At 44.6% G+C, this 27,967-nt stretch overlaps 1 protein-coding gene across 1 annotated transcript; it reads right to left on the reverse strand.

Moving 5' to 3' along the window:
* DNAJC7 (DnaJ heat shock protein family (Hsp40) member C7) lies at positions 1-27,906 on the reverse strand. The gene is made up of 14 exons (XM_052657983.1): positions 27,636-27,906; positions 15,246-15,334; positions 14,301-14,425; positions 13,832-13,945; positions 13,121-13,195; positions 8,962-9,080; positions 8,169-8,322; positions 7,493-7,657; positions 6,569-6,660; positions 3,463-3,536; positions 2,967-3,113; positions 2,581-2,733; positions 638-700; positions 1-222 (listed from the first exon to the last, which is right to left on the reverse strand). The coding sequence occupies exons 1-14, from the start codon at positions 27,710-27,712 to the stop codon at positions 185-187; spliced, it is 1,485 nt and encodes a 494-aa protein (XP_052513943.1). The 5' UTR covers positions 27,713-27,906; the 3' UTR covers positions 1-184.
* Between the last annotated feature and the right edge of the window lie 61 nt (positions 27,907-27,967).

The raw sequence follows: 27,967 nt of genomic DNA on the forward strand, positions 1-27,967 counted from the left end.
CGCAGTCTTCGGCGCTGGCTCCCTTTCCTTCACCCCACTCACACAGACACAGGGTATCCAACTGAGAAAACGAAACTGCTCTAAGGACGTGGAGACATGATGAAGGGAGGAGGTGAATTGTGTCCACATTCGAGGTTAAGCTGAGCAAGTGTGCATTTTCTGGATTCTGGGTGGTGTCCTTTCATTAGCCAAACTGAAAAAAGAAATTCCCTGGACCAGAAGCTGCAGGGAAAAGAAGAGTTTGTCAGCTGGCTCTGAGTTTCCGAGGGAAGATCACTCTGCCCTGGTTACGAAGCGCTGCTTCAACCGCGAGGGGAAAGCCACCTGAGAGTATCAAACAGGCTGGGCCCCGGGGTGCAGGAGGCCCACGAACAGGTGGCATGTGTGCAACACCGTCACCCTCACAGGGAAGCTCTGGGCAGACACTTCCCTGGCCACAAGCAGGTGTGGCTTTTGTGCTCCCGGAAACCTACCCCCCCACCGCCCCCGCCCATCCTCAGCAGCACCCAAGGGGGTGGATGTCCTGCTAGAAGAGGATTCTGCCGCCTCCACTGATGGGCCTCTCTGACTCTCAGAGTGCTGCCTAACTGGGGGGGCCCTGAGTTGGCTTGTGGCCTGGGAACTCAGGCATACCCACCTTCAAAGCTGAAGCCCCCAGGACCGCCGAAGAACGCCTTGAAGATGTTGTTTGCATCAAAATCTGTGGAGCAAAATAAGGAGCAGAGAAAGCACAAAAAGGTGAAAAAATCCGAAGTGTGTGAAGAGGAACTTAACAGAGAATGGGTCTCCAAAGCTCTCCCAGATAACAATCACTTCCCTCCTTTCCCCAAAGTCATGGTCAAGAGGCAGGCCCACTACTTGATCCCACTTTGTTCTGTTCTACTTCCAAGTGTGTCCCAAAGGAAGCTTTCCTTGCCTCAACCCACTTTGCTGTGCCTTCTCCACAATGGGAAAGGCCATTTGCTCCTATACACTGTCTCCCTATGATGCTGGGGCTGCTCTTGAAAGGACCAGACTCTACACCTTAAGTGCCACCAGGCTGTATCTAAGAATGAGACATGGCTGAATGCATGCATGTGATGCCATACTCTGTCTACATCATATGCCAGAAAAAAAGCTGCCTGGTGGCAATCACAGTGTTGGGACTGGCATACATTAGATCATTCCCAATTAATACTCAACAAAACCTAAGGGGGAAGCTCAAGCAGCCCGCCCACCCCCCTGGTCAGTGACAGCAGCAACACTGAACACTGCTGCCTCGAGCCTCCCCCAGCGTGGCGCTCTTCTCAGGCCATGGTGGGCCTCACGTAGCCAGTCTGCCCAAGCTGCACAGGATTTACCTCCAGCGGCCAATCCCACAGGCACATCGTATTTAAAAGTGAATTCTTTGCCTGTGTATCTGCCCATCTTCCTGGCTCCCCCAGCTCAGTGAACAGCCCCACAAAATCAGCTGTGCCCAAGCCACTCTCGACTTGGTCCTCTGCCTCTCCTGACACGCTCAGCAGCCAACTCCTGCCGATGCCGTCTCCCAACCGTGCCCTCGATCCTCTTCTAGTGATCTTGTTTTCCCTCCTCTTCACCTTTTCTAAACCAGCTCTCCTCACTGCCATCACAAATATAACTCCAGAGCTGAAATCAGGTCCACGGCTCCCTTTCTTAAACCCTTCAACAGCTTTTGACTGCTTACAGCTCTTCTCAACTGCTGGGTAGAGCAATGTTTATTATTGTTAAAATTAGGTTTGTAAAACACACCCACCCACCCTGAACTGGCGAGGTCAGGGTTATCTATATAGCATCATCAACCTTATTTTTTTAAGTTCCGATTTTCTCAGTGGAAGAGAAAGGGCTGGCATTAGAGGCAGTGGTCTGAGAACTGTGCACAGCTCAGGGCTTCTTTTATCTCTAACTGAGCTCACAGTGACCAATGATGCTCTCAGCTACGCTTCACTTCATTCTAAGTCTTCTGGGGAAACTGAAGTCTGTGAGGGCTTATGGGAATGTGCCAGACACACAAGTATCAGTCATCAGACACTTTGCAATGGGAGAAAAAAAACTTGCAGCCAAAAGGAAAAACCCAATGTTTCCTGTAGCCTCTAAGGCCTGCTGAGGTCTGACCCAGCTACTGTGTGGCTATGCCCCAGGGCCCCAGGCACCCTCTACCCTCCTAGCCAAGCCCTGGTCACTCCCCTACAGTGCTGTGCTTTTCTGCATATCCAAGCTTTCCCTTGCTAGTGCTGACCTCGGCACTCACTCTGTACCCCTGGCACCTGCTACACTTGACTGCCCTCAATGGGCTCCATGTCTATCAGACCAAGGGTCAGACTTGGCCCGTGGACCACGGTTTGAAAACCCTTGGACTGTGGGTTTGATTCAGCTTTGTTATTTTCCATACCCATCACAGCACCTCACACATTACAGCTACTCCTCAGAGTGCACTTAACAAACTGTTGGGCACTACTGGCTGATGGCATAAGACACCCCCACCCCACTCCTCTGCCCACAGAATGTCTTCAGGAAAAATGCTAACATTCCACAGGTGTCAGGTTCAACCCAGGCCGCCCCAACCAGCTCCCAACTTACCACCCATATTCATGCCCTCTTCATCAAGGTCTTGTCCACTGTCATAGCGAGTCTTTTTCTTGGGATCAGAGAGAATGGTAAAAGCTTCTCCGACTTCCTTGAACTTTTTCTCCTCCTCTTTCTGAACTTCGGCACTGGCTCCACTGTGCCGATCTGAAGGGAGGAATACAGGAAGAACTCAGAGTCTCAAGAAAATAGAGTTCAAGGGAAAGACTACATTATGTCTCATTTGACAATCCAGTACTTCCCACATGTGGAGTATACAGAACCGAGCGCCACCTAATTCCAGCTGAGGAGCCTCTCTGAGGTTCTGGTGCTGGACTGACCATGGCAGCAGCCGGCCCAACCTGCTCCTCCCACTGAGCCCCACTCCCCACCCGCTCTACCTGGATGGTGCATCAAGGCCCGCTTCCGGTAGGCTTTCTTGATCTCATCCTCAGAGGCATTCTTGTCTACACCAAGAATCTTGTAGTAATCTTTCCTCTTACTCTTCTTCAGTTCTAACTGTGCATTTTTAAGGAGCTGTTTGTGTTCTGGAGGAAGACATTTAGCGTCAACCGATAAATCTGTTTTTGGCTTCCTTTACCAAGTCCCAGCCCAGATGCCCGGGAGTCAGAAGCCCTGTTAACCATACAACGGGCTTTTATGATGATTTCTTGTGGAGATTAAAAAATCTATTTATACTTAGGTTCTTCACATCAGCCTCATCACACAGAAAATGAAAGTGGCAGGGAGAACTAGGGACCAGAAAACAGGTGCCTTGTCCCACATTTGGGATCTCGGCTCACTTCTTCCAATGAGCTCCAGGTTCACCCTTGAATCAAACAACTCCCGTGTCCCATTTTAGGACCTACAAGTGCACATGTGCTCAAAATTCTTTACCTTTTGTTTTCTCCGTCTGATACACTTTTTCATAGTCCCTTACTGCTTCTTCATACTGTTCTGTGTCCAAGTAACTGAAAAGGAAATACAGGGCAGTACAGTGACATAAACAGCAATGGCCTTTGGTATCAATCTAGGGAAAGAGGCATGGCTCAAGCAAGAGACACAAACTTTTGGTTGAGATGCTTCATGAAATAGGAGTTCTTAAGCTAGCCACAAGAAAACTTCGCTACCAGTTCCTCAAGAAAAAGAGAGAGGTCTCACGCCACTTGCACCCACCAGCAAAGTGATACACTGCTCTGAGGAGAAAGCAACCAAGGGGTGAACGCTCCTTCTGATTTCACTCAGAGCCACCGAGAGGCATCTGGATCACCTTAGGAGAGACCATGTGAAGGCACCTACTTGACACTTGGGACTGAAACAAGGGAGAAAAATTATCAAGTGAGATCAATGGATATGGAAGAGTTTTGAAACCGCAAGTGCCATAAACATGCGGGGCCAGCTCCAATCCAGAGGAGATGTGGGATTAGTCAGCCACGAGAAGGATCAAGTTCAAGGTGGTGGCTGTCGCAAATGCTTCCATTAAGACTAGTCAGTCTGAGAGATATAGGTTAGTGAGACAGAAAAGGAGACTGTGAACACAGGCTTGATTCTCTTTCAGTGGCACAGAGGAAGGAGGGACCCTGACCCAAGATGGGAGGAAACCAGCTTGACAGGCTGATCGCCAGATCTTATAAATGTCTCTTCCACAGAAATAAAGTGGCATTTTCCTGATGATATCACTCGCTCTGAGACTGGCCTACTGATTGAACAGACTCTTGTAGGAATTCCAGAGACAGTCACCATCAGCTGGGGATTGGAGAGGGACCACACAGCGCAGCTTGCCACTGCAGAGAGAGGTTCAATGTCTCAAACCGCTGCTACCCAAGCTCATCTTTGCAAACATCACACAGCACCCCCAGGCCTAGAGGCCAGGGCGGAGGGAGCATTACTGATGGGGCTGGCGAGAGACAAGCCCAACATTCTTAGGCATCTCCAATTTTCTGGCCACATCTTGATTTATGACTTTTAAAAAACGGCACAAAACCAATGCCCCAGAGATACAGGGCACAAATGCTACTAAGAATGCAGAGAGCCCATTTTCAGGATTAAGTATAACAACATAAACTGAAGTAACACAAAATTGGTAACAACTCTGGGTAAAGACTGATGTGACAAAAAAGCTGACCCGATGGACCTTCCAGACCCTTACATAACGTACTGAATAAACCTACATTACAATTGCACTTCACACTTTTTTAAAAAATTCAAGGACATCCTAACATTAAAGAAAACAATTTTAAAAAGAAAAAGAAAAGTAGAGCTTTAGGGAAAAAAAAAAGCTCCATTCAGCCCATGACAGGAACCGCAGCAAAGGTCCGGCCTCTCCCCACCAGTGGGGTGAGCTGACGCAGATCCCAGCAGCACTCAGGCTTCTGGGAAGGCTTCAGCCTGAGCTAATCTCCAGGACGTCTCATCAGTCCCAGCTGCTCCAGGGGGCTGTTGCCAAGTTCTCAGCCAACTGTGCCCAACAGTGCAAGCTGTGCTCTGTGGCAGGATCTCACAGCAGACCTACGCAGAGGACAGTTCTGCTTCTCCCACAACGATAAGGAGCTATCTGACCAAAGCAATTTCTGTTTATTGCACACATATGAATAAACATAATCTTTCCTCCCATTACCCTCCTAACAAATCCAGAATTTTCTGTTCTCTTCCCATTCCCTGTTCAAACACTTCAGAGTGTTCCACTGAGCTGATACAGTCTTATGTTTCCAGTCACGCCCTCCCTACCAGACATCTAGGTGAGAGTCTGCTTTTTTTTCTTTAACAGTAACATTGCCGTAAACATGCATACAACACTTTTTATCTGTTAAAATAAGTCTTTAGCTGGTCAAAGGGTACACTACACTTCTGTATTCCAAAGCTTCCATGTGTGTCTGCAAGCAGTATGAAAAGATGAGATGACTGATAGATAGTCTCATAGAATCTGTAATATAACTGTGTGTGTGACAGACTTAGTCATCTACTTTAGAAATTCACTTAAGAAAAACCAAAAAAGCACTACACAGGAGAGCAGTTTTCCTATTTTTCACAAACGTGGATAATTTGGGGCACACTAAATGGGAAGCAGCCCATGCTCTCACCACTGGTGAGACTGGGGAGCCTGAGGAACTATGAGCTTGCTCACCAGGTAGCAGCAGTAACGCCTGTCCTTTGGCTAGAACACTCCACAAGGAACACGACGGCTGTGGGAGGACTGGGACATAACAAATGGGTCTTCCTCTAGAAACTTTAAAAGACAGAACATTCTTCTCTGTCTGGGAAATAATGTGAAGTAAGATGGATTTGGGGGAGCGGTCTCTCTCAGCCCTTGCTCGTGTTCCTGTCTGGAGAAGAGTCTAGTGGCTTCAAAAATAAGATGAACAAGTATGCTGCAGAGCAACCTGACTCTGAAGGCAAATCTAAGCGCTGGATCTAGGCAGGCACATCCTGGCTCATAAATAACCTCGCCAGACAAGGCTATTTCAAAGGGGACTTCCCTATACTGCAGGGATGCGGAGCCAGATTAAATTCCTTCCTATGGAAGCACTGTCTTCCCTAACCCAGAACATACAGGATAGGCACAACTCTAAACTACCACAAGAGACACCTTATTCTTCCTCTTCCAAGCACCATACATTCATTCAATAAAGCATTAATTGAGTGAGCACCTACTGTGTGCTAAGCACTGTGTCAAGTTAGAGCAAAAGTGTACAATACAAAATAAAATCTCCAAAGGAAATGGATTTTAAACTTTAACAAAAGGAATTTGGGTCAGGCATCAGAGGAAACTTACTGACCGTGAGGGGCGTAAGACACAGGCATGGGAGACTGAGGGAGCTTGTGCAATCTCCTCCGCTGGAGGTCTATAAAGATAGCTCTAGGGCTGGAACAATCCCACCTAGAGGCAGGGGGAAGGACCAAATGACCTCACAACATCCCCGGGTCTGCTTCATCATCCACAATGCAATTCCCCTGGCAGGCCAGCAGCAATGCCCTCTTCCCCCCACCCACCAGAGGCACTTACCACTGAGCTCTTCTCAAGTAGGCTTTTATATAAGTGTCATCGAGCTTCACTGCATTTGTGCAGTCTTCTATTGCATCATCTAGTTTCCTAAGCTTCAGGAGAGAGAGAGCAGTCATACTTCACATCTTCGGTGACTGAGGGAGCCCAGAAGCTGTGGCCATGGGTTCAGAATTCTAAGAGGATCCATTAGTCATGCTGGCCCACTGTCACATTCATTCTTAGAAAGCTAGTCCCTCAGAGGGCTAAGGACACCAAATTCAAAATTGGGTTCTTTTCTAAGTGATGGAAGCCAGGCACACTTAGCTGCAAGCAAAAACCACATCTACTGTTTCAGGTTAGTGCCCAACCAGACATGGCAAGAGGAAGGGTGGTTCTTGCCTCCTATTCTTCCAGAGGCCAACTGCAGGAATAAGAATTACTGTAATTTTTTTAAACCACTAGGAATCTGCAAGAGTAAGGAGCCTATTCTTGTTTCCTGATGGTTGTGTGGGACAGCACTTAGGGTATTTTCCAATGAGCCGGGTGACCATCGGTTATACTGGAAAAAACTAAGCCTGTCTAATATTCTCATGTCCTCAGAATCCCTCCTAAAAAAGAATCACTTGGTTAGGCAAAAAGAAGCAACACTTGCTTTAAAAATTGTCTCAATGCCTTTAGCCATTCTCTTTTTTTTTTCCCCTAGCCATTTTTTTACTATAAGAAAGAATCTTGAAGAACAGGTGGGACTATCCTTCCAAACTGTCCCTCAAGTGTCCCTAAATTCCACAGAAGAAATAAAAGCTTGCCTCTCAGAAGTTCATTCCTCATAAGCTGAAATATTAACCTTTTCTCTTCTCATCTGGTTTACCCTCACTGGGCAAAGTTCCCAAGACTTTTTGTTGGCCCTGAAAAATATAGGCCCCAAGTCACAGACCAAGTGCTTACCTTGGAATTAACCGTACCCCGATTACAGTAGAGTTTAGCATTTGTTTTTATATTGTTGGGGTCTATCCCCAGGGCTTCTGTGTACAGTTCATATGCTAGCTTGTAATTTCCTTCTTTAAATGCTTTATTTCCATCTTCTTTCTTTGCTTTAAGTGCTTTGGCATTCTATAGAGAAAAGCAAGGGGAGTTTCAGTTCACATCCAGAAAGGCTCAGACCACTGCAGAGTCCAGAGTCTATTTCCTGTTTCTTAGATCCCAGGATGACCCCCTACCCTGCCCAACCCCACCACCTGGGCTATTTGTTGCTCACTGGTGCTTGCTACGGAGTGGACAGGAGAAACCGAGCTTTACAAAACAATACCAATGAGACCTGTGCTACCCAGAGTTTACCTCTCTCTACTCCCCAGGATAAGCATGACTATCTTTTCTTCACTGAAGGAAGAAAAAAGGAAAAAACACTGAGATATTAAAAGGATCTGACTCTAAATTATCGTATTTACCTTCAGGCAAATACAAAGTTGTCCTGAAATAAATTCTAATGAAAGAACCAAGCATCCTGGCAAGGTGGGAAGAAGGGCTATCACATTTCCTGTGACTGGCGGAAACCTTTCACCCTGTCTTAAAGGTGCAAAAAGGAAGCTTTCTTTCCTGCACAGATCTGGTGCCTAGAACTTACTCTGCACGCAATGCACGCCTTCTCGTGGTCAGGAGCCATCCTGAGAGCCTGTACAAAAAACTGAACCGCCTTCTCAATACAATCTTCATAATAAAGGCAAAGACCTCGTACATACAGAGCATCAGCATTGGTGGAATCCATTCGTAAAATGTCACTGCAACAGCCAGAAAGGGGCACATTCAGCTGTGGTCTGGATTTCCCTCACCGTTCCTATCATTTGGCCTTTTTTTTTTCCTTGACCATGTGTCTAATATGGAAAGAATCCAAAGGTAGATTCCCAAGAACTCCTCCAAAATTACCTGTTCCCTCCCTTTACACACTGTGTCTCACAATCTTTAATTAGAACAGGGTTGGCAGATAGAGCGCACAGGACCAAATTCCACTTGGTGCTGGATTTTGTAAATAACGTTTCCTTGAAATCCAGCAATACTATTCGTTTATCTATTATCTATGGCTGCTTTTACACTGTAGTGACAGAGTTGAATTGTTAACAGAGACCACACAGCCTGCAAAGCCTAAAGTGTTTACTACCTGGTCCTTTACAGTTTGCAAACCCCTTGAGTAGAAACAAAAGAACACTTAACATCTGTTCTTTTACGTACAGGTCAAGTACCTATTGAACTTTGTAAAACCCTTAGGTTTTCAGACCTGGTCTAACCTTTGGCTTTAAGTCCGAGGAAGGTCTGATCACCCTATCTATAGGACCGTACATACTCCTGATGTAGAGAGCTGCTGGACAGCATTTGTCCAGTGCTATCTGGCATTTCACTGCAGAACTGGCTTGGCTTCATACCTGGCCACAGACTGTGCTTCTGGGTAACGACCCAGCATTGCTAAACATTCTGCTTTGAGGATTTTGAAGCGATGGCAGGCAGGGGCATATTCTAGGGCACGGTCCATGCAAAAAACAACCTATGGGGAAAAAGAAAGCAAATGAGATTCTTCATCCTGAACTCCAGAAATGTCTTCACTTTAGTCTGGTCACAGGTAACAGAGAGATTTAAGGGAAAGTAATGCCAGAGGTTTAAAAACATTCCTAAATTACCAGATTAAACCACTGAAATGAGGAGAGCAGCTGATCCAGATGATGACAACAGCAGCAGACACTTACTGAGTATTTTATACACTAACTCATTTAATGCTCACAACAATTTCATCAAGAAAGTTGTATTACTACCCATATTTTTATTTTTTCTGGCTTTATTATTTTTTAAATTAACTTATCTGACGGGGTCGGGTCTTCACTGCGGCACACAGGCTCTTCGCTATCGCACATGACTGTCTCTAGCTGTGGCGCCCAGGTTTAGTTGCCCCGCAGCATGTGGGATCTTAGTTCTCTTCTCTGACCAGGGATCAAAATTGTGTCCCTTGCATTGGGAGGCGGATTCTTAACCACTGGACCACCAGGCAAGTCCCTATTACCCTTCTTGACTGATGAAAAAACTAGAGATTAAACTAACTTGTTCAAGGTCATCAAAGCCAGTAAGTGATAAGAATAGAATTTGATCTCAGACACGAAGACCCAGAGCCTATAACCCTCATCACCATGCTAAGGTGCCTCCACAGGGAATCCAATCGACAGTGACTATGATCAAAACTCTCATTCTTGGACTTCCCTGGTGGTCCACCTGCCAATGCAGGGGACCCAGGTGAGATCCCTGGGCTGGGAAGAATCCACATGCTGCAGGGGGACCGAGCCCACGTACTGCAACTCCTGAATTCCCACACTCTCTAGAGCCCATGCTCTGCAACAGGAGAAGCCACCACCACAAGACGACCACACACCATAAAGACAACAGCCCCCACTCACTGCAACCAGAGAAAGCTCTCGGGCAGTAACAAAGACCCATCGAAGCCCAAAAGAAATAAAATTTAAAAAAATAAAATAAAAACAACTCTCATTCTTCTAGAATACTATTATTTGCTACTTTGCATAATTCATGTTTAGCCTAGTAAGAAAGACAAGGAACAGCAAAAAAGAACCTGATAGAGTCACTGTTCCCTACGCCACTGATATCACTCACGGTCTCCTCCGTCCTGTGGCGCGAGCCTCACATCTCACTGACTGCCCTGGTGGCCACTCTTCCACTTTAGAATATTCAATATATTAGTTCACCTTCAGTGGTCCTAGACTATACTTACCACGTCACTATACTAACCAAAATGTAAGTTACACACACACACAGAGCTCGGATTTTTTTCAGTCTTTCAGCTTAATAAAGATTCTCCATATATTCCCATCTTTTTTCTCAGTTTGTTCTCTGAGCTTTCACTTGTTGTTTATCTGCTATTCCTGGGAGATCCTTCTTGAATCATATTCTCTTAAGAATAACTGATCCAACTGAGAAATCTGGAGTTCAGGGACACCTATTCCCTCTAAAAATCTGGTCATCGGGATCAAGAAGTGATGAAATTTGAAAACATAGAAATAACTCAAATTCCATCAACAGGAGACTAGTTAGGTAATGTAGACATTCATAGAACAATATGTGGATCTAACGTAGAATGAAGAAGCTCTACGTACTAATATGGAAAGACTTCCAAGGCCTATTAAGTAAAAAAATGTAAAAAAGAGCAAGGTATAGAACTTTGCATAGCGTTATTACCTTTCATTCAAAAGAGAGAGAGAAAAAAAAAAAGAAAATGAAGAATCTGTATTTGTATTTGTTGGGAATTCCCTGGTGATCCAGTAGTTAGGACTTGGCGCTTTCTCTTCCAGGGGCCGGGTTCACTCCCTGGTTGGGGAACTAAGATCCTGCAAGCCACACAGCACGGCCAAAATCTGTATTTGTTTATTTATGTAGACCAAAACTGTAGCAGAAAATAGAACAAGAACAGTGCTTACCCCAGGGGTGAGAAATAGACAGATGGAAGACAAGTTTGGGGAAACACTTATCACTGTTTATACTTTCCAGCTTCTGAACCAAGAATAGCATTTATTCAAATATTTAAATTTAAAAGTAAGGGAGAGTAAGTAAACACCATGAGCTGTTGCACCTGGAAGACTTTTCTGCAGTGTCAAAAGTGGGGACGCCTCTCCTTGAATGGCACAGGTTATACCCTGGAAATTCTAAGGACCATAGGAAAATGCAGGCATTGAGTAGGTGAGTCATGGTGCTAATTTTCCCCTCCTTAAACAGAAAAAGAATTGGGGGAGAGCAGCCAGTCAAATGTAAGCAGTCACACCCTGCTGCCTTTGCTAGTTTCTGTACTGAGATGGTTCGGCCCCTGGTGGGGAGTGTCAGTTGGAGCCTCAGGGCTTCACTTCCCACCCCCACCTCCCCAGGACTATCGACAGCTGCAGGCAAAGAAGATCTTTGTTTCTTACAAGTTCATCTGTTTCCCCTGCCAGGATCATAATTCTTCATTTGTGACATCACCATGAACTACAGTGGGGGGGGGGGGGGGATGTCACAAACAGAGGATTCTGTCACAAACTGGGGATTCTGGCTCCAGGATAGGCAAGAAAGAAAAGAAACCCAAAAGACCGCCTTTCGACACAAAGCTTTTGCTTATGTAAACCTCAGAAAACGTGACAGGAGGCAGAACTGCTTTCCAAACACACACACACACACACACACACACACAAAGTACCAATCACACTACAAAGACACCGCGGTTACTAAAACCAAAGGACAGACAAGGGATGCTAATAAGTTAATGCGGACTCTATAAGCTAATCAGATATTACCAAATAAAAAGACCATCACAGTCTGTGACTTAAGAATGATTCTTAACTGTACCCTTTCATCAAGCATTTGAGGACCTGCTACAGAAAGTACTGAGCAAATTCCCACATATGAATTGACAACTCCAGCTCTTGGATGATACAAACTTCTTTTAAGTGATCCTGAAAACTGATCCTTATCAGTGACTTTTAACCCTTTTCAGGGCCACTTACCTCCCTTTGAAACTAGTGAAAGCTGCTTCCAAGTTCCATTGCTCAAGACCTAGAAAGATACGTGCAACTTGGATACCTTTCCCGTGTTTCATACAGGTCAATCCCTTTGCCAAGTACATTTTTCATGAACTGTCATACAGCTCCATAAAGGACAGTGGTGTGCTTTCGTGGAAACGCTTAACGTCAAAAGGGTAGTGTTTATAGCCTAATGACAGGCTATAAACACTATTCAAAAACGTAAAAGGGGTCTCTGCTGCGTTCAGTTCACAGGTATTAAAGCTAGCTCTCATTATTCTAATAAAAATATGTAATCCAAACTTAATATTTAATTCCAACTGGCTTTTCCTTTACTAACTAACACACTTTTAGGCTACTACCTCCTATTAGAAATAGGGATGAACTCAAGTAACAGACCTGTACTGCTTTTTATTACAAAGTGAAATAAAATTGAGGAAAAAAAAAAAAAAAAAAACCACTTCAACAAAAAAAAGTTTTTTTTTAACTCTGTTGATGTGGAACAACAGGAGCTCTCATTCCTGGCTAATGGGAATGCAGAAGGATACAGACCACTTTTGAAGACAGTTTGATACGTTCTTGTAAAATTTAACAAATTTTTACTATAGGATCTAGTAATTGGACTTCTTGGTATTAACCCAAAGGAGGTGAAACTTAAAGCCACACAAAAACCTGCGCACAGATGTCTAGAGCAGCTTTATTCATAACTGCCCAAAACATGTTCTAACAAATATATCTCTGGAATTCCCCTCTGGGGAATGTGGATAATGGGGGAGGCTATGCAAGTGTGGGGCAGAAGGGCTATGGGAAATCTCTGTACTTTCCTCTCAATTTGGCTGTGAACCTAAAACGTTCTTAAACAAATTAAGTCTTTAAGAAAAAAAGAGGGAGAGAAATGGTCAATGCCAAATTAAAGGGAAATTATTGTCTTAGATCTTCTGTACCTTTTTATTCCTCTAATTACCACACACACACACACACACACAGAACTTTGTGAGAGAAGTGTAGATGAGATTTCTACACAGTTGTAGTTTACCTTCCGAAAATCCCGCTTCTCAAAATCCGTTTCTGCTATTTTCTCATATTCTATGACTGCATTCGCATTCTTGAACTATACCAGAAAAATCATATAAGAGAGTTTTAATGAAGCTGTAGATTCCACAACCACAAAACCCAACAGGGCCTTGATGAATTTATTTAAAGAAAATCAGAACCACAGACTTTTTACAAGTCATATTGGTGAAGATATAGCCAAGACTTCTTAACAGAAAGGTTAAGGCCCAACCTTCACCCTCAGTTTGAACTTAAAAGTTAGAAACATAAAATAAGAGGCACTGTCAGGGGTTTGGTGAGATTCTCACTAAAATGTATCCAACAGTAAACAAGGTACATAAGAAAATGGAATTAAAACATGTTTTAGCTGCTAACAATTTAATTAGGATCTGAATTCATACAAATTTTTTAACCTCACTCAAATCAGTTCCTTGATGCACCTGCCCACGCCCCACTCCCACCAACTCGGAAACTCTCTACATTTCACAGATTTTCCAAAGCTGTAAGTCATATTCAAAACCCCTTTTACAGATAAGGAAGCTGAGGCTCTGAAAGACTATGAGACTTGTGCACAGTCACCCAGGTGTGGCTGATGGCAGAAGTGAGACAGGATCTCGGTTCTGATTTTCAAGTCACTATTCCTCCCAAATACACCACCGTGTTTCCTCTGATACAGACAAGGCCAAGCCCATACCTCCTGCTGGGCCTGAGCATTTTTGTGATCCAGTTCTAGGGCTCTCTGGAAACTACGACACGCCGCCATGGCATTCCCTAGAGATAGGTGGCATTTGCCCTCTCGTAGATGTCCCTAGGAGAAACACAAACGGGGAAGAAAAGGAACATGACTGGCCAAGCAGAGGGACATCAACAGCAGGAACACCCACACAAAACCAACAAGGGATAAAAAGAGCCAGAGCAGCAGTAATCAGCTAGGGGTGATTCTGCCTTCCACGGCAACATTCAGCAGTGCTAGGTATGTTGTTGCTTGTCACAACTGGGAAAGCAAGGAATCTGCTGAAAATATCCTACAATGCACAGGACAGCCTCCTACAATAAAGAATTATCTGGCCCAAAATGTTAATAATGTCAAATCTGAGAAACCCTGGGCTACAGGAACTCAAGTATAAGCAACTTAGTACCCCTGAAACAGCCCTATAACATACCCGGACGAAACTGTCATCCAACCTCACTGACTGCTGTGCATCCCCGAGAGCTTCCCGGAACTTTCCGAGCATCATCAGAGTGGCGGCTCGATTCCCATAATAGCTAGCATTTTTAGGACACATATCTACAGGAAAGGCAGAAGAATGTGAAACAAAGTTTAGCGTGGGTCACTGCTTCAAAAACTCAGGGACGCCGACACCCTCAGAACTATATTAAGACAATCAAACTATAACAGGAATGTTGGCATGCTCTCTTTAAAGGCCATGGCCAAATTTTTGAGTACTTGTGCAATGGACAGTAACAATGGTGAAATCAATTTACAAATAAAAGTTATTTAGAAATAATTTATACTTAGCTTTAAAGTGTACTGATTATCTTTTAGGAGTGAGGGGTTAGCACATTTATCTTAATGATTTGTATTTTATGTAATAAGATACAAAAATGAATTTGCATTTGTTGAGTTGGAGGTGCAGACGGAGCAAGTTAGGTGAGAAAAATGCTGATACGAGATTAAAATACTACAAACTGAGCATGTAACTAAAACTTGGGGGGGTTCGGGACGGGGGACACATGTACACCCATGGCTATTTCATGTCAACATATGGCAAAAACCACCGCAATACTGTAATCAGCCTCCAATTAAAATAAATAATTTACAAATCTACAAAGGTCATTTTCTAAGACAGTAAACGAATTGGCAATGGCTGACAGGATTAAGGTGGATATCCTTCTGCCATATTATCTAGAATTTCTGGAATGCCTTTAATTTGCCAAATGAAGAATCACCTGCTTGAGCCAGAGGGAGTTATTCTTTCAGGTCATTAAACACAAAACCATTCACACAGTTAACAGCTATCAATCCACTAAGCAGAAAGGTTACTTCTTATAGAGGGGCTATTTATAACAGCATTTGGCAAATTATTTTCCAGCATATTCCTTCTCACCTATGGCTTTTGTGTAATAGTTATAAGCTTCATTGTAATCTTTCTTGGCATAGTAGGCATTTCCTTGTTCCTTGAAAGACTCTGCTTCTCTGTAAAGGAAAGAGAAAGAGAATCATGTTACAATACCCAGGGAATGACCTCTATAATCTCATGGGAGCAATCTTTTGGTCTCGCATCCCCGGCACATTGAGCTGAAAGTTAATGTGATACTTGAAGGAATTTATAGATTTGTTCAACGGGTTGACGGACCAAAAGGAGGTGCTAATGAAAGAATCTGAGTTTTTCGGATGCTGTATTTTTTGGTCACTTAGATACATTCAAACTAAATCAAGAAAACTCTCTCATGCTGCCTGACCTCCCTTCTCACTATCCCTACCTTTAATCATTCCCTTAGGACAGACACCAACTTATAGACACTCTCTCACAGAGACGAAATTTTTATATTTATTTCCTTTCCACTGTGCCACAACTTCTGCCTCTTTAGCAAGCTGACAAAATAAGTTTTAGGTAATTCCTTTCAGGGGTAACTGATTTCTCAATGTGGAATGAGTCGTAGCCTTGGAATTTTGATGATTTATTCTTTCCAAACTGGGCTCATGCATTGGTCACCGGAAGGACAAACAGAGCAAAAGCAGGTGACAAAAGTGTGAAAAGCACAGCATACTGGTGTTTAAAACGGAGGGCAGAGCTGAGTGACGGGACACCGAGAACTCGGGTGACGGAGGCATACACAATATCGGCTGCCAGAGTCACACTCTAAGAAGGACCCGCCTACCGGAAGTCTCTCTGTCACATCTGTGTGGATGCTTACTGCTCCCTTGACCATCCCTCTAGTACCTTGCATAACCTCCCAAGGGGTAATATCAAAAATTCTGCCCTAGTCCAAGATCCGTTTTTTGAAGCTGTGCCATGAGACAAACTATACTTTCAAAAAGAAACAATGATATATAATGGGGAATTATAATTTTGACCAAAAAACTAAAATCAAATCAGATATGACCAACAATGTCTCAAAGAACAAACTTGTAACCTATATCAGAGATACCCAAAATCACTCTGATGAATCACCCTAATGACCAACCTGAATGACAATGATAATTCTTTACCAAAATAATTACTGTAACATAACTAAATATCTGGGCATTCTGTTATAAGGAAGAATAACGAAATTTTTTTCCTTTTTCTTTCCTTAACACACGCTAAGAGCCCAGTTCAAGTGCTGCCTGAAGGGAAGATGAAAGTACAGTTCTTAACCTTGGTGATGGTACAAGAAGTTTACAGCTTGATTCTGTGCATTGTGCCACTGGGGAGATTTGTGATTTTATTTACTCGTGTATTTTAAACTATAAACCGGTAAAGCCACCTTTTACTGAGGCGATCTCCCTTTCCAGTTTTTTCCATCACTGCCCTGGCAAGACCTACTAACATGAAAGGTCTGCTAGCAGAAAGGAGAGGCAAAATGGGGGACTTCATTGGCAGTCCAGTGGTTAGGATTTGGCGATTTCACTGCAGGGACCCAGGTTCAATCCCTGGTTGGGGAACTAAGAAAAAAAAAAAAAGAGAGAACTCAGAAAAAAAGGAAAATGACCTATAAATGTTGACAGATTTGATCTGTGATGGATTTGAATAATTTTACTATACCAATTGTCACAATGCTGTAAAGAGGCCTTCTGCCATTAAAAGTTCTCAAGGAAGAACCCCCAAGTGCAAGACTTATAAGACCAAGCACAATTTTTCTACATGGTGAACACCTGTAAATTAAGCCAGGCACTATAAAAATGATGAAGAGCCTATCCTTTAAGAGCAGACACGCCAGGGACTCCCCCGGTGGTCCAGTGGCTAGGACTCTGATCTCTCAGTGCTGGGGCCCTAGGTTTGATCCCCGGTTGGGAACTATATCCCACATGCCACAACTAAGGCCCTGTGCAGCCAAATAAATAAATATTAAAGAAAAAAAGAGCAGACATGCCAAAAGACTGAAGAAAGGACTTCTCCAACACTGGATGTCAGAAGCTGAGTCAAACCACTATGAAGAAATGGGAGGAGAAAATGCAAAAGAGGCATTGGGCCCAAACTGTACTTGAGAAGACCTAGCCTTCTCTTCAGTTAGCCAGTGGCTGCTGCTGCTGCCAAGTCACTTCAGTCGTATCCGACTCTGTGTGACCCCATAGACAGCAGCCCACCAGGCTCCCCTGTCCCTGGGATTCTCCAGGCAAGAACACTGGAGTGGGTTGCCATTTCCTTCTCCAATGCATGAAAGTGAAAAGTGAAAGGGAAGTCGCTCAGTCGTGTCCGACCCTCAGCGACCCCATGGACTGCAGCCCACCAGGCTCCTCCATCCATGGGATTTTCCAGGCAAGAGGACTGGAGTGGGGTGCTACTGCCTTCTCCGCAGCCAGTGGCTAAGACCACACAAATTCTTGAGGAAAACTAAAGGCAGCTGGGCACTCAGATACATGTTGTGTCAGTGTAGAAAGCTTGTCAGTCAAAGACGGAACAATCTGGAGAGCTACATAGAGGTGCCCTTTCTTTCCTGAAAGAGAAGGAGGCCGTAAGTTCAGCACTGGCTTTCTATCCAAGATTCAAAATATGACTTCTGTGGAAAATCAGTAATCATTACTGAGGCCAGGTACTTTCCATACATTATATTATCAGGTGAGTTTCATTGTTCCCATGTTTCAAAGGAGGAAATTAAGGCTTAGAGGTTAAAAACTGGCTGGAGGTCAGGGTGTTGACCCACACCTGTCAGATCCCAAAGCTGAGCTGTACCCTATCTACTATACTGAGCTCTAATACTCACCTCTACCTATAGCCTGCGACTTTAAAAATTAATCTGTAATGCTAAGACACAAAATAGCCCCAGCGTATAAAACCCAACTCCAGACAGGCAATCTGGATTTAAATGAGTCAAATGACACTCCTAACAATTAGTCATAGGGCGAGCAGGGCTTCTTTCCCTTTAAGATGCATGACCTAGTGAACTGGACTTTGCCTCCCCCAAGAAATGCATTTCATTTTAGTAAATGGTGAGTAGATTCCATTCTAGAGCAAACAAAGCGAGTAATGTAGAGTCAGCCCACAGCAGAAAGAACAAGAAGAATTGTGTTGTGACAAGTTACCATGTTTTTAACCTCACACTGCACAGCATCAGGCCAGAATTAGCTATTCCCACACAACTGCCTCATGAAAAGGACTTATTTTCATAGAAACATGGTTGATTAACAGCTGCCTAAACAATGGGCACTTAGTGCTTTTAAACTGAATGCTTATTTTTTGCTTCCAGGTCCAACAACCAAAGCGGAGTCCCTCCTTCACTGTGAACCTCCCCACCACACGATGAGTTTTGACCAATGGGCCTGACCCTGCGAGACCAGCCAAGGAAAGAGTGGATCTTTGGAATCCAGCATGGCAGCAGCAAGAACTGAACAAGGCTGCATCAGAAACAATTCCAGGGTCAAATCCATTCAAGTCCTGCCTGGGAGTCTGAGAAAGGGCTGAAGCTTGTTCAAGTTGCCGTTACAGCCAAGGGACTAAAGGATGAGATGTCAAAGGCACAGGACTGGAAAAGCAGGAGAGCTGGTTAACACTGGAACTGAGGGCAATCTGGCAGTGGCCTCTGTCACTCCACTCAACTGCCAGTCAATTAATGTGAGAACCAAGTGAGGTTACATGTACCTAACTAAAACACATCAGTACTAAAAAAAAATGAAGAATTAGGATTAATTGGGTTCACCTGGATCGGGTTAAAAAAGGAACAGATTCAAAAGGGACTATATCAAACTATATATTATTTTTATGGCTGCAAAATAAAATTCAGACTAAACCCTGAAATACAATACTACATCAAAATACAGACTTGGTCACAGCTGACCCAATGTCACGATTAACATCTACACTATATTTCTAATGCATTTTCAAAATTTCAAAACATTTCCAAGGAGGACCCGATACCCTGTGTCTTCCAATACAGGAAGAGCTCGTAAGGCACCCAAGGGGGCTGCACAGGTCTCCTAAATCTTCCAGTCTTAAGTTCTCCCCACTAGATCCTGTTAGTGGCAAGGTTTTTGGGTTAAAACTAATTTATCCAGTTCCACACCCAATCCCTGGATCAACTCCAGGCAGAATAAGTGTCACTTCTCTGATTCACTAAGAGATGCTGGGAATGACTACCTCCATCAGACCAGTCCTTTCACTTTAATAGTCAGCAACAAATTCCTGTGAAAACAGCTACTGAAACGTTTTCCAAAAACTCTGCTCTTTGGATGTATGATGGGAAGGTGTCCCAAAGCAGGATCAGTGCCAAAGGGCCAGGCTGCTTTCTCTCCACAGACAAAGGTAAGGAGAAGACACTCCACTCTTGTTCTGCTTTGCTACTTAAAAATATATTTCTTTACTTTTTAGAAATCACTTCATCAATCAGAAAGCTGCAGCATGAAAACCTGCTCTTCTAACACTACATGTGCACTAAAAATCTGTACATCCTCTGATCATGCGGTTCCATTCTCTAATTTAGCACTCATTCACAGATGCTAATTACACCAACAAACCCTGCCAAGGGAATCATTTGGTATCACACAGGTCTTAGCAGGGCTCAGCATCATGTGATCAAATCAGACAACTTGGGCTTATGATCACCAGCCAACTTTGCACATTTACAACTCAGCTAAATTAAAAACACATTAAAACGCCAAAGCTGAAATATAATGTGTCCCAAGTTAGATGCTCTATAAAAACTTCCATTTTCTCTCTAAATACTTCCACGTTAAACACTTAAACAATACCTTTGCCTTAGGCCAATTAGTCTACCTTCTAGAAACAAAGTATTTAGAAACTTTAGTCAGCTCTCACTTAAGGCAGGATTCACTGGCAAGTATTTTGTTTTTGTTTTTGAAATGTCTCAACATTACTGGGTTCTCTCGGAATTACTTCACAGGTATATTTGTGATATACCATATTTAGATATATTTTACCCCAATGCATGAAAAATAAAGACTTTGCTATTCTACATTTGCAACTGAGGCAATACTGATTGATTAGATTTCTGAATGATCAAAGTGAGGGGGTGGTGGGTGAACCACTGTGCTCTTATTTCAAGTATTGGGCTAGAATAGATTTTTTCATAAAGTTCAGCTCTTCCAATAGCCATTAATAACAGTTTAAATTAAAACATATGTAGCAGCTTGAATGAGGTTTTCTTTTTTCCTCTGTGTTTTCCCGATGTATTTTGCTACTTCAGAAGTGGAAGAAAACTCTAGCTTTGCTAAAATTACAACTCGGGACAAAATGATTTCTTGTTAGAGCAAAGAAGTGTTAGGGGCCTCTGACCTGGAGACTATTTTACTGGCAGGAATAACTTTACAGAACAAGATATCTTTCCTTTCTTTACCCTCAGGCTTTTAATAATAATACTTTATACTGTCAATGAGTCAAATATCCTTCCTGCATTTGTATCATATTTCTACTTCCAAAAGGTCACCCTTACTCTATGATTGCTGCACCCATGTCTTTTATTCAATCAGATTTACTAGTTCCCCGTTGATCTAGAAATGCCCTCCATCCTTCAGAATTTACAGGATCTTGGCCAGTTTCAGAGCAGAATTCCTCCTTCCTTCCCACAGTATGAGCCTCTTGTCCCAAAGGCATGCCACACGGGCTGTGCCGTGTGTACTCTCTCGAGTCTTCATGGAGAGCAAAGTAAAAGGAGCAAGAAGCATTTCACTCCAACTTACCAAATGCACATTATTCGATTTCTTTCTATTTAGTCCTCTAACCTAACAATTTAAGTTTCACATGAATAGGTGGAAGTTACATATGACCTGGAACAAATGTCATGGACAGAGGAGCCTGGCGGGCTACAGTCCAAGGGGTCACAAAGAGTTGGACATGACTTAGCAACTAAACAACAACGCGATTTCATAGATAACAGTGTTTGTGCAATGCAAAGTGCTGCGTACTGATTGCAAACAAAGGCCTCATAAAGGTCCAGAGAAAACAGAACGTGGTCTCTATCCAGCTGCTACATGTTGGTAAGGGTGGGCTGCTGCTGCTGCTAAGTCGCTTCAGTCGTGTCCAACTCTGTGTGACCCCATAGACGGCAGCCCACCAGGCTTCCCCGTCCCTGGGATTCTCCAGGCAAGAACACTGGACTGGGTTGCCATTTCCTTCTCCGATGCATGTAAGTAAAAAGTGAAAGTGAAGCTGCTCAGTCGTGTCCGACTCTTAGCGACCCTATGGACTGCAGCCTACCAGGCTCCTCCATCCATGGATTTTCCAGGCAAGAGTATTGGAGTGGGGTGAACGGTGGGCTACCCAGCTTCTTTTCCTCAATATTCTGTAGAATAGAAAGCTGCTGCTTTCACTTAAAAGCCCAGTTAAAACATCCGCCCTCCCCAGAAAAGAGGAGATGGAGATGAAGAAAATATACCAGTTCAAACTGTCCTCTGTCTGGACACTCGCAGGAGTCTCAACAGGGGCAGAGCCAGAAGAGAGAGACCAAGAGCTGCCAAGGACAGACAGAGACAAGGACTACACAAGGCAACAGCGCTCTCTACTGCTCAAGCAGGGAAGGACACCAGCCAATGCTCCGGAGCAGGCTCTGTGGTCTTCTCCTACTCAGCAGGGAAAAAGAGGAAGCAAGGAAGCAGTCAGGCTGGACAGAAATTCCGTCACTAAAGGCGGAAGGATATTCTCAAAGAAATGGTGAACTCAATTTTGTTAGATACTTATGCTAGTTCCTCACATGGGATGTCACTATCTGTGGCATCTACTTAACCTCCATTTACCCCTGGGCACAGGAGGCCCAACCGTAAGGCTGTTTCTGAGAAGTAAGCTTGGTAGAAGCTACTCTGAGGACAACAGCCACTGGCTTTTCGGCGTTAGCCAGAAACTTGTTTTCAAAATATCTCCCCGAACCCATCATTTTCTATCCCTTGGTTTCCCATTCTGTGACATCTCCCACTACCCTCACGGGGACACTATCATGCATCAAAAATCAAGAGCTGGGGAATACCCTGGTTAGGACTCCACACTTCCACTACGGAGGGCCTGGGTCTGATCCCCAAACAGGGAACTAGGATCCCTGCAAGCCTAGCTATGCGATGTGGCCAAGAAATCTAGAACTGAGGAACTATAGTTACGATAAAGGCTGCTTTCCAAGTTGTTTTTTTGTGTGTATGTGTATGTGTGAGAGGGGTGGGGGGCAGTGGAGATGGGAACCATAGTCAGGCATCTACATTGCCAACTGTTATTTTGCTTCCCAAGTTTTCTTGGTTCTTGAGTTCATCAGGTGGTTGATGATCTCAGAGCAAACTACGCGAGGAAGAATTCTCAGGACAGCAACACCAATAAGACAAGGTCCTGCTTGTCTCAGACACCCTCCCCAGAAGCCTAATATTAGAATGAGAAGAGACAGTTACCACTTTGCTTATCGGACAATCCGGCCTTCCCACACAAAGTCATATGCCAATAGAACATTAAGTCTCAGAATCAGACTTTCAAAGTCAAATATTCCTGCTCATATTATCATTCTCAAAAGTCTCAATCGCTTATACCCCTGCCATGGTGGGCTAAAACACAGAAACTGCTGTTTGGATCTTGCATGGAGAAGGAAAAAAACTGTCAATCCAATAACATGAACAGACTACTGGAATAACTTGCACGCTGAATCCTGTTCTTACTGCTGAAATTAAGACAGTTTAAAAGAATACCTGGAACGACCTCTAAGTAACTTCCACATCACTCAGCACAGGAGAAAGGGGACCAAACATTAGTGAAGTAAGGGAGAAATGGGCTCTCAGAGGGACTTTGCATCAGACCACAAGGCACCCAGGCAGCCACCGACCATTGTTCTCCAATCTCTTAAAGGCCTAGAGAAAGAAAGCAAAGGCAAGTGCCTAGTAGGCAGATTTTAAAAACTTTAAAACTACTAACTTCAATGACTAAACCAATCCCTGATTGGTTGGAATGTACAATAAGCCTGGGCTTTAAGCCAATCAGAGTTCTGGTCGTTGGGAATGAACTAGACAGCAGAGCAACTGCCACTCACTCGGGCCAACGTTTTATTAAAATTGCTCAATTTACCTGGCTTCAGTTAATACATGGATCTGAATGAAAGCAGCAGAGAACAGAGACATCCTTCCTCCAAACTCTACTTTTGCGCCTGCTATGATTAATTAACAATTTTGTCACTTGTTAATATCAGGGTTCAATCAATTATTTGCTGGTATTCAGGATTCTGTATTCCTAGGCTTAGCCCTTCCCTAACCATGACTTATTTGTCCCAGGTCCCATTTCTTCATGGGACACACATGAGTACACCACACATACTTAGAGCACACCAAAACGAAAATGAATGCTGAGAAGAGAGTTTCTCTCTGATTGGGGCTCAAGGTCAAAGACAATTCCCATTCACCTTGCATGCTTTGTCAAGCTGCCTGCCTGGAACATCAAGAGAGTTTAGGGGGACAAAAGCCTAGGAATCTGAAACAGAGTGGGGAAGAAGGGGGAGAGGCATCCCGGCAAGCTCCACAGTTAAGGCCACAAACTCCAAAACACCCCAAGGAGCTGCAATGAATAGCAACTCCTGGATAGGGATCCAGGGTTTAGTGCTTCCCACGACCAATATGCAGAGAGAAATAAAAGGCGAAATTCCATGAGTTTAGTTTACAATACCGAGGTACTAAGAAAGGGCCTCATAATGACTGCTCCTGCTTTTCTCCATCAGGAAAACAGATACTGAGATGATCAGCCCAAGGAATCAGGTTAGGATCCCTGCTCCCTGGTGGCTCAAGTGGTGAAGAATCCGCCTGCCAACGTAGGATCACTGGGTCGTGAAGATCCCATGCAGGAGGAAATGGCAACCCACTCCAATATTCTTGCCTGGAACATCCCATGGACAGAGGAGCCTGGTGGGTTACAGCCCATGGAGCTGCAGAGTCCAACACGTACGCCCTGCTCCTCAGCCAATGGCTCCTGTAGGGTCTTCCCGTCCTCACTGCCCAGTCATATCCCCAGGGGATATGCTGAGACACAAGTGCTTCTTCTCTTGATAAGCAACTTGAAATCCTTCGATTTTACCATAATAAAGACTACCTACAGTGACCAAACTGCTCCCCAATTCAGGAAATGTGAGCTGAGAGCCTGCACTCAAGATAGGCATTCATTCATATATCAGGTAAAACAATCAGCAACTTCTCAGGAAAATGAGAAGACCTTAAATTAGCTGAAATAAACAACCTCAGAAATTGAGTTCTCTGGGCTTCCCAAGCAGCTTTGTCTGTTCTGGTGGGCAAAGAGAAATAATAATCCTCATATTCAGAAGCCTGATCTATTTTGGACTGCCAACTAACACACCTTTTATTCTAGCCTCTCAGCTATGAAGGAAAAAATAATTTTGTACAGAAGGACAGGCAAAAAAAATTGAAGTCCATTTCTTTCTCTCTAGAGACTCTAAAGCTAAGGAAATAAAACATGCAGCCATTTAAAATGCTACAACCATGAGGTCGAACATCTTGAAAGCACCTCACTCTGCCCCCTATGGGACTATGACAATTCAGAAGCAGGCTACCCTTGGGCCACAATACAAGGAAGAACTCCTTGCTGGACTTTACAAAAATAACCCAAGAGACCCATCAACGTTTCTGTCCCCAAGTGAACTGGGACTATGACTGTAACAAGAGACAACACAAACTTGGCCAAATAACTAACCAAGTCAGATAGTAAAGGGCATTTGTAAGAGACGTACCTATTCCTGCCCTCTGCTGTGAATACACAGGAGGACTCCAGAATACATAAAAAATGCGAAACCATATTCCTTCAAAACCTCTAAGTCACCACTCCATTTTCAGCATTGGAAATCTACATATAAACAAGGCTTTTTCTTACTAACAGAGTCCAATATTTACCCCCCTAAGGATGTCTTACAAGACACAAAGTGAAACTGTGATATTTTTGCTTATTTCATTATATTTTCCTTTTGACTTTTTTAATGTGATACACAGTAAACATTTATATTTTATTATGTTTTAAAAAGATCTAAAAAAAAATCTAAAAAAAAAAGATCTATATGTTTAACATACAAGTCTATTTCATAAGGATGCTTTTTTGTTTTTTTTTTTCTTACTGCTGCTGCTGCTAAGTCGCTTCAGTCGTGTCCGACTCTGTGAGACCCCAGAGACAGCAGCCCACCAGGCTCCCGCGTCCCTGGGATTCTCCAGGCAAGAACACTGGACTGGGTTGCCATTTCCTTCTCCAATGCATGAAAGTGAAAAGTGAAAGTGAAGTCGCTCAGTCGTGTCCGACTCTTAGCGACCCCATGGACTGCAGCCTACCAGGCTCCTCCGTCCATGGGATTTTCCAGGCAAGAGTACTGGAGTGGGGTGCCATTGCCTTTTTTTTCTTAGTGGTAGCTAAAACAACCATGTATTTTACACTCAATGAAATCTTGAACTCCATGAAATAAGGCAGTTAACGTGAGTTAACACCTTTCCTTATTCTGTTAACTGCCTGCAAATATCGTGTTTTTGTGTGTATGATGGGGGTCCTCAGGCAGTGCAGTGGTAAAGAATCTGCCTGCCAAGGCAGGAGATGCAGGTTCGATCCCTGGGTCAGGAAGACTGCCTGGAGGAGGAAATGGCACCCCACTCCAGTATTCTTGTCTGGAAAATTCCATGGACAGAGGAGCCTGGTGGGCTATAGTCTGTGGGGTCAGACTGAGCAGGCAAGTGCTATCACCTGGTCACATTACAGCAGCACCTGTTTTACCTTTTCTTATGATAGAATATCGGAGAAGGCAAAAGCACCCCACTCTAGTACTCTTGCCTGGAAAATCCCATGGACAGAGGAGCCTGGAAGGCTGCAGTCCATGGGGTCGCTGAGGGTCGGACACAACTGAGCGACTTCACTTTCACTTTTCATTTTCATGCATTGGAGAAGGAAATGGCAACCTACTCCAGTGTTCTTGCCTGGGGAATCCCAGGGACGGCAGAGCCTGGTAGGCTGCTGTCTATGGGGTCGCACAGAGTCAGACACGACTGAAGTGACTTAGCAGCATGACAGAATATCCTCTAAGGCTAAAACTTTTTTTTAAGGGAAAAGATTTGGTTTACATAGGGGCTTTGATGTGAAACTCAAATTAGAGACAGTGCCTACATCAGAAATTTATACTGAATTCACTTTAAATGACATATAGTCCATCCCAGGGACCTACTAACCTGCAAATTACATTTTGTCAAGGTTCTCAGCTCCCAACAAGTCAGGAACTTGAGACAATTGGCTGCAGTAACCACCTTTAAGCTAGTTAACTATTCATTCTGCCTCCTTGAGTTACTTCTTGTTTCAAATCTGGATAGTTAAAAAGAAAAAAAAATCTCGGAATCCTGATTTCAGATCTCATGAACTAACCACCACCTCAAACCACCCAGACTGAAGCCAGAATGGCCTTGATATAAAGATACGAAATATGTGGGAAAGAGACTGGAACTGTAGTCAATTAACTCGCGGTTGATAAAGACAGGGCTCCAAACTTCCAGAAGCTTTTTGTTAATTCTGCTCCATATTCAGGACAAGTATGACTATCCACAACTGTGTTCCAGCCCCACTTCCAATAACCTGCCTTAGCTGTAGCCAAAATCCAGAGTGTTCTCGAAAACCACTCACTCAGCAGCTCCCTTGGCTGGTCCGGACTGGCAATCTCGAGCCACTGCGGCTGCCCAGCAGCGCCAACAGCCCAAGCAGCTGCCCTCCTCCTTGCTGCTTAACTTAAAAAACAGCCCTGGGAAGAATGAGGATCTTTGGAAGGGTGGAGGGAGAGGGTTTGACGTGTACAGCATGAGACAAAACCCCTCACCCTTCTTTCTCTATCACCTTCCACTTCTGGGGTAACCGAAGGGCCACCAGGTCAATCATGGAGACACACAGTCACCTCGGGCCCAACTAGTGCTCGCTGGGCTACGATTACGAAGGAAAGGGGTGAGGACAGCCAAAGCTCTGGAGATGCAAAGGGCTGATAGACAACAAGGTACAGAAATTAACAAGAGAAGGAGGGAGTCGGGGGCGGTGTAAGAAGCCAGCATTATTGCGGTGCCGCCTCCTCCACCCCGCAAAAGACCTCCAAGATCCCCTCAGAGACCTGGCCTCTACAACGAGAACGACCTTCCTCTCTGCTTGGGGGTACAAGGCCATACCTCAGCTCCTCAGCAAGGCGGAAGCGGGAGAGGAGGGCAAACCTCCAAGAGCGCCCCTTCAGGGGGTCCATCCGGACTTAATCTCAGATTGGGGGGGGTCTCGGAGGGCGGGGCATCGCCTCTACAGGGATTGCACCACAGCAAGGACGGGGTTCCCGGAGGCATGGAGCTGAAGCTCGCCTCTTCCCCTACCCTGCCACCCAGTTACCTCTTCGCCTCCTCGTCGTCTAGCAGCTCTGGCTCGGTCGCCGCCATTACCACATCGCACTCAGCGGCAGCCGCCATCTTACCGCCGGGACCAAAGAGCCGGGTGGGAGGTCGGCGGTGAAGAGCACTTCCGGTCGGAGCATCGAGCAGCTCACCGGCGCTGCGCCCAGAGGGGCTCCTTCGGGCCGGTCTACCAGCGAGAGGCTCCGCGTCGGGCCAGAGCGGCCTCCCGCCCCCGGAGGTCCAGGGTGGTCTCCGCGCCGGGGCGGGGGGCCAAGGACGGTTCCTGTGCGTAGGGGGCGCCACTTTACCCGTGGGGGCCGAAGAGGGTAT

Source organism: Budorcas taxicolor, chromosome 19 (genome assembly GCF_023091745.1).
Source record: "Budorcas taxicolor isolate Tak-1 chromosome 19, Takin1.1, whole genome shotgun sequence".
NCBI lineage: Eukaryota > Metazoa > Chordata > Mammalia > Artiodactyla > Bovidae > Budorcas > Budorcas taxicolor.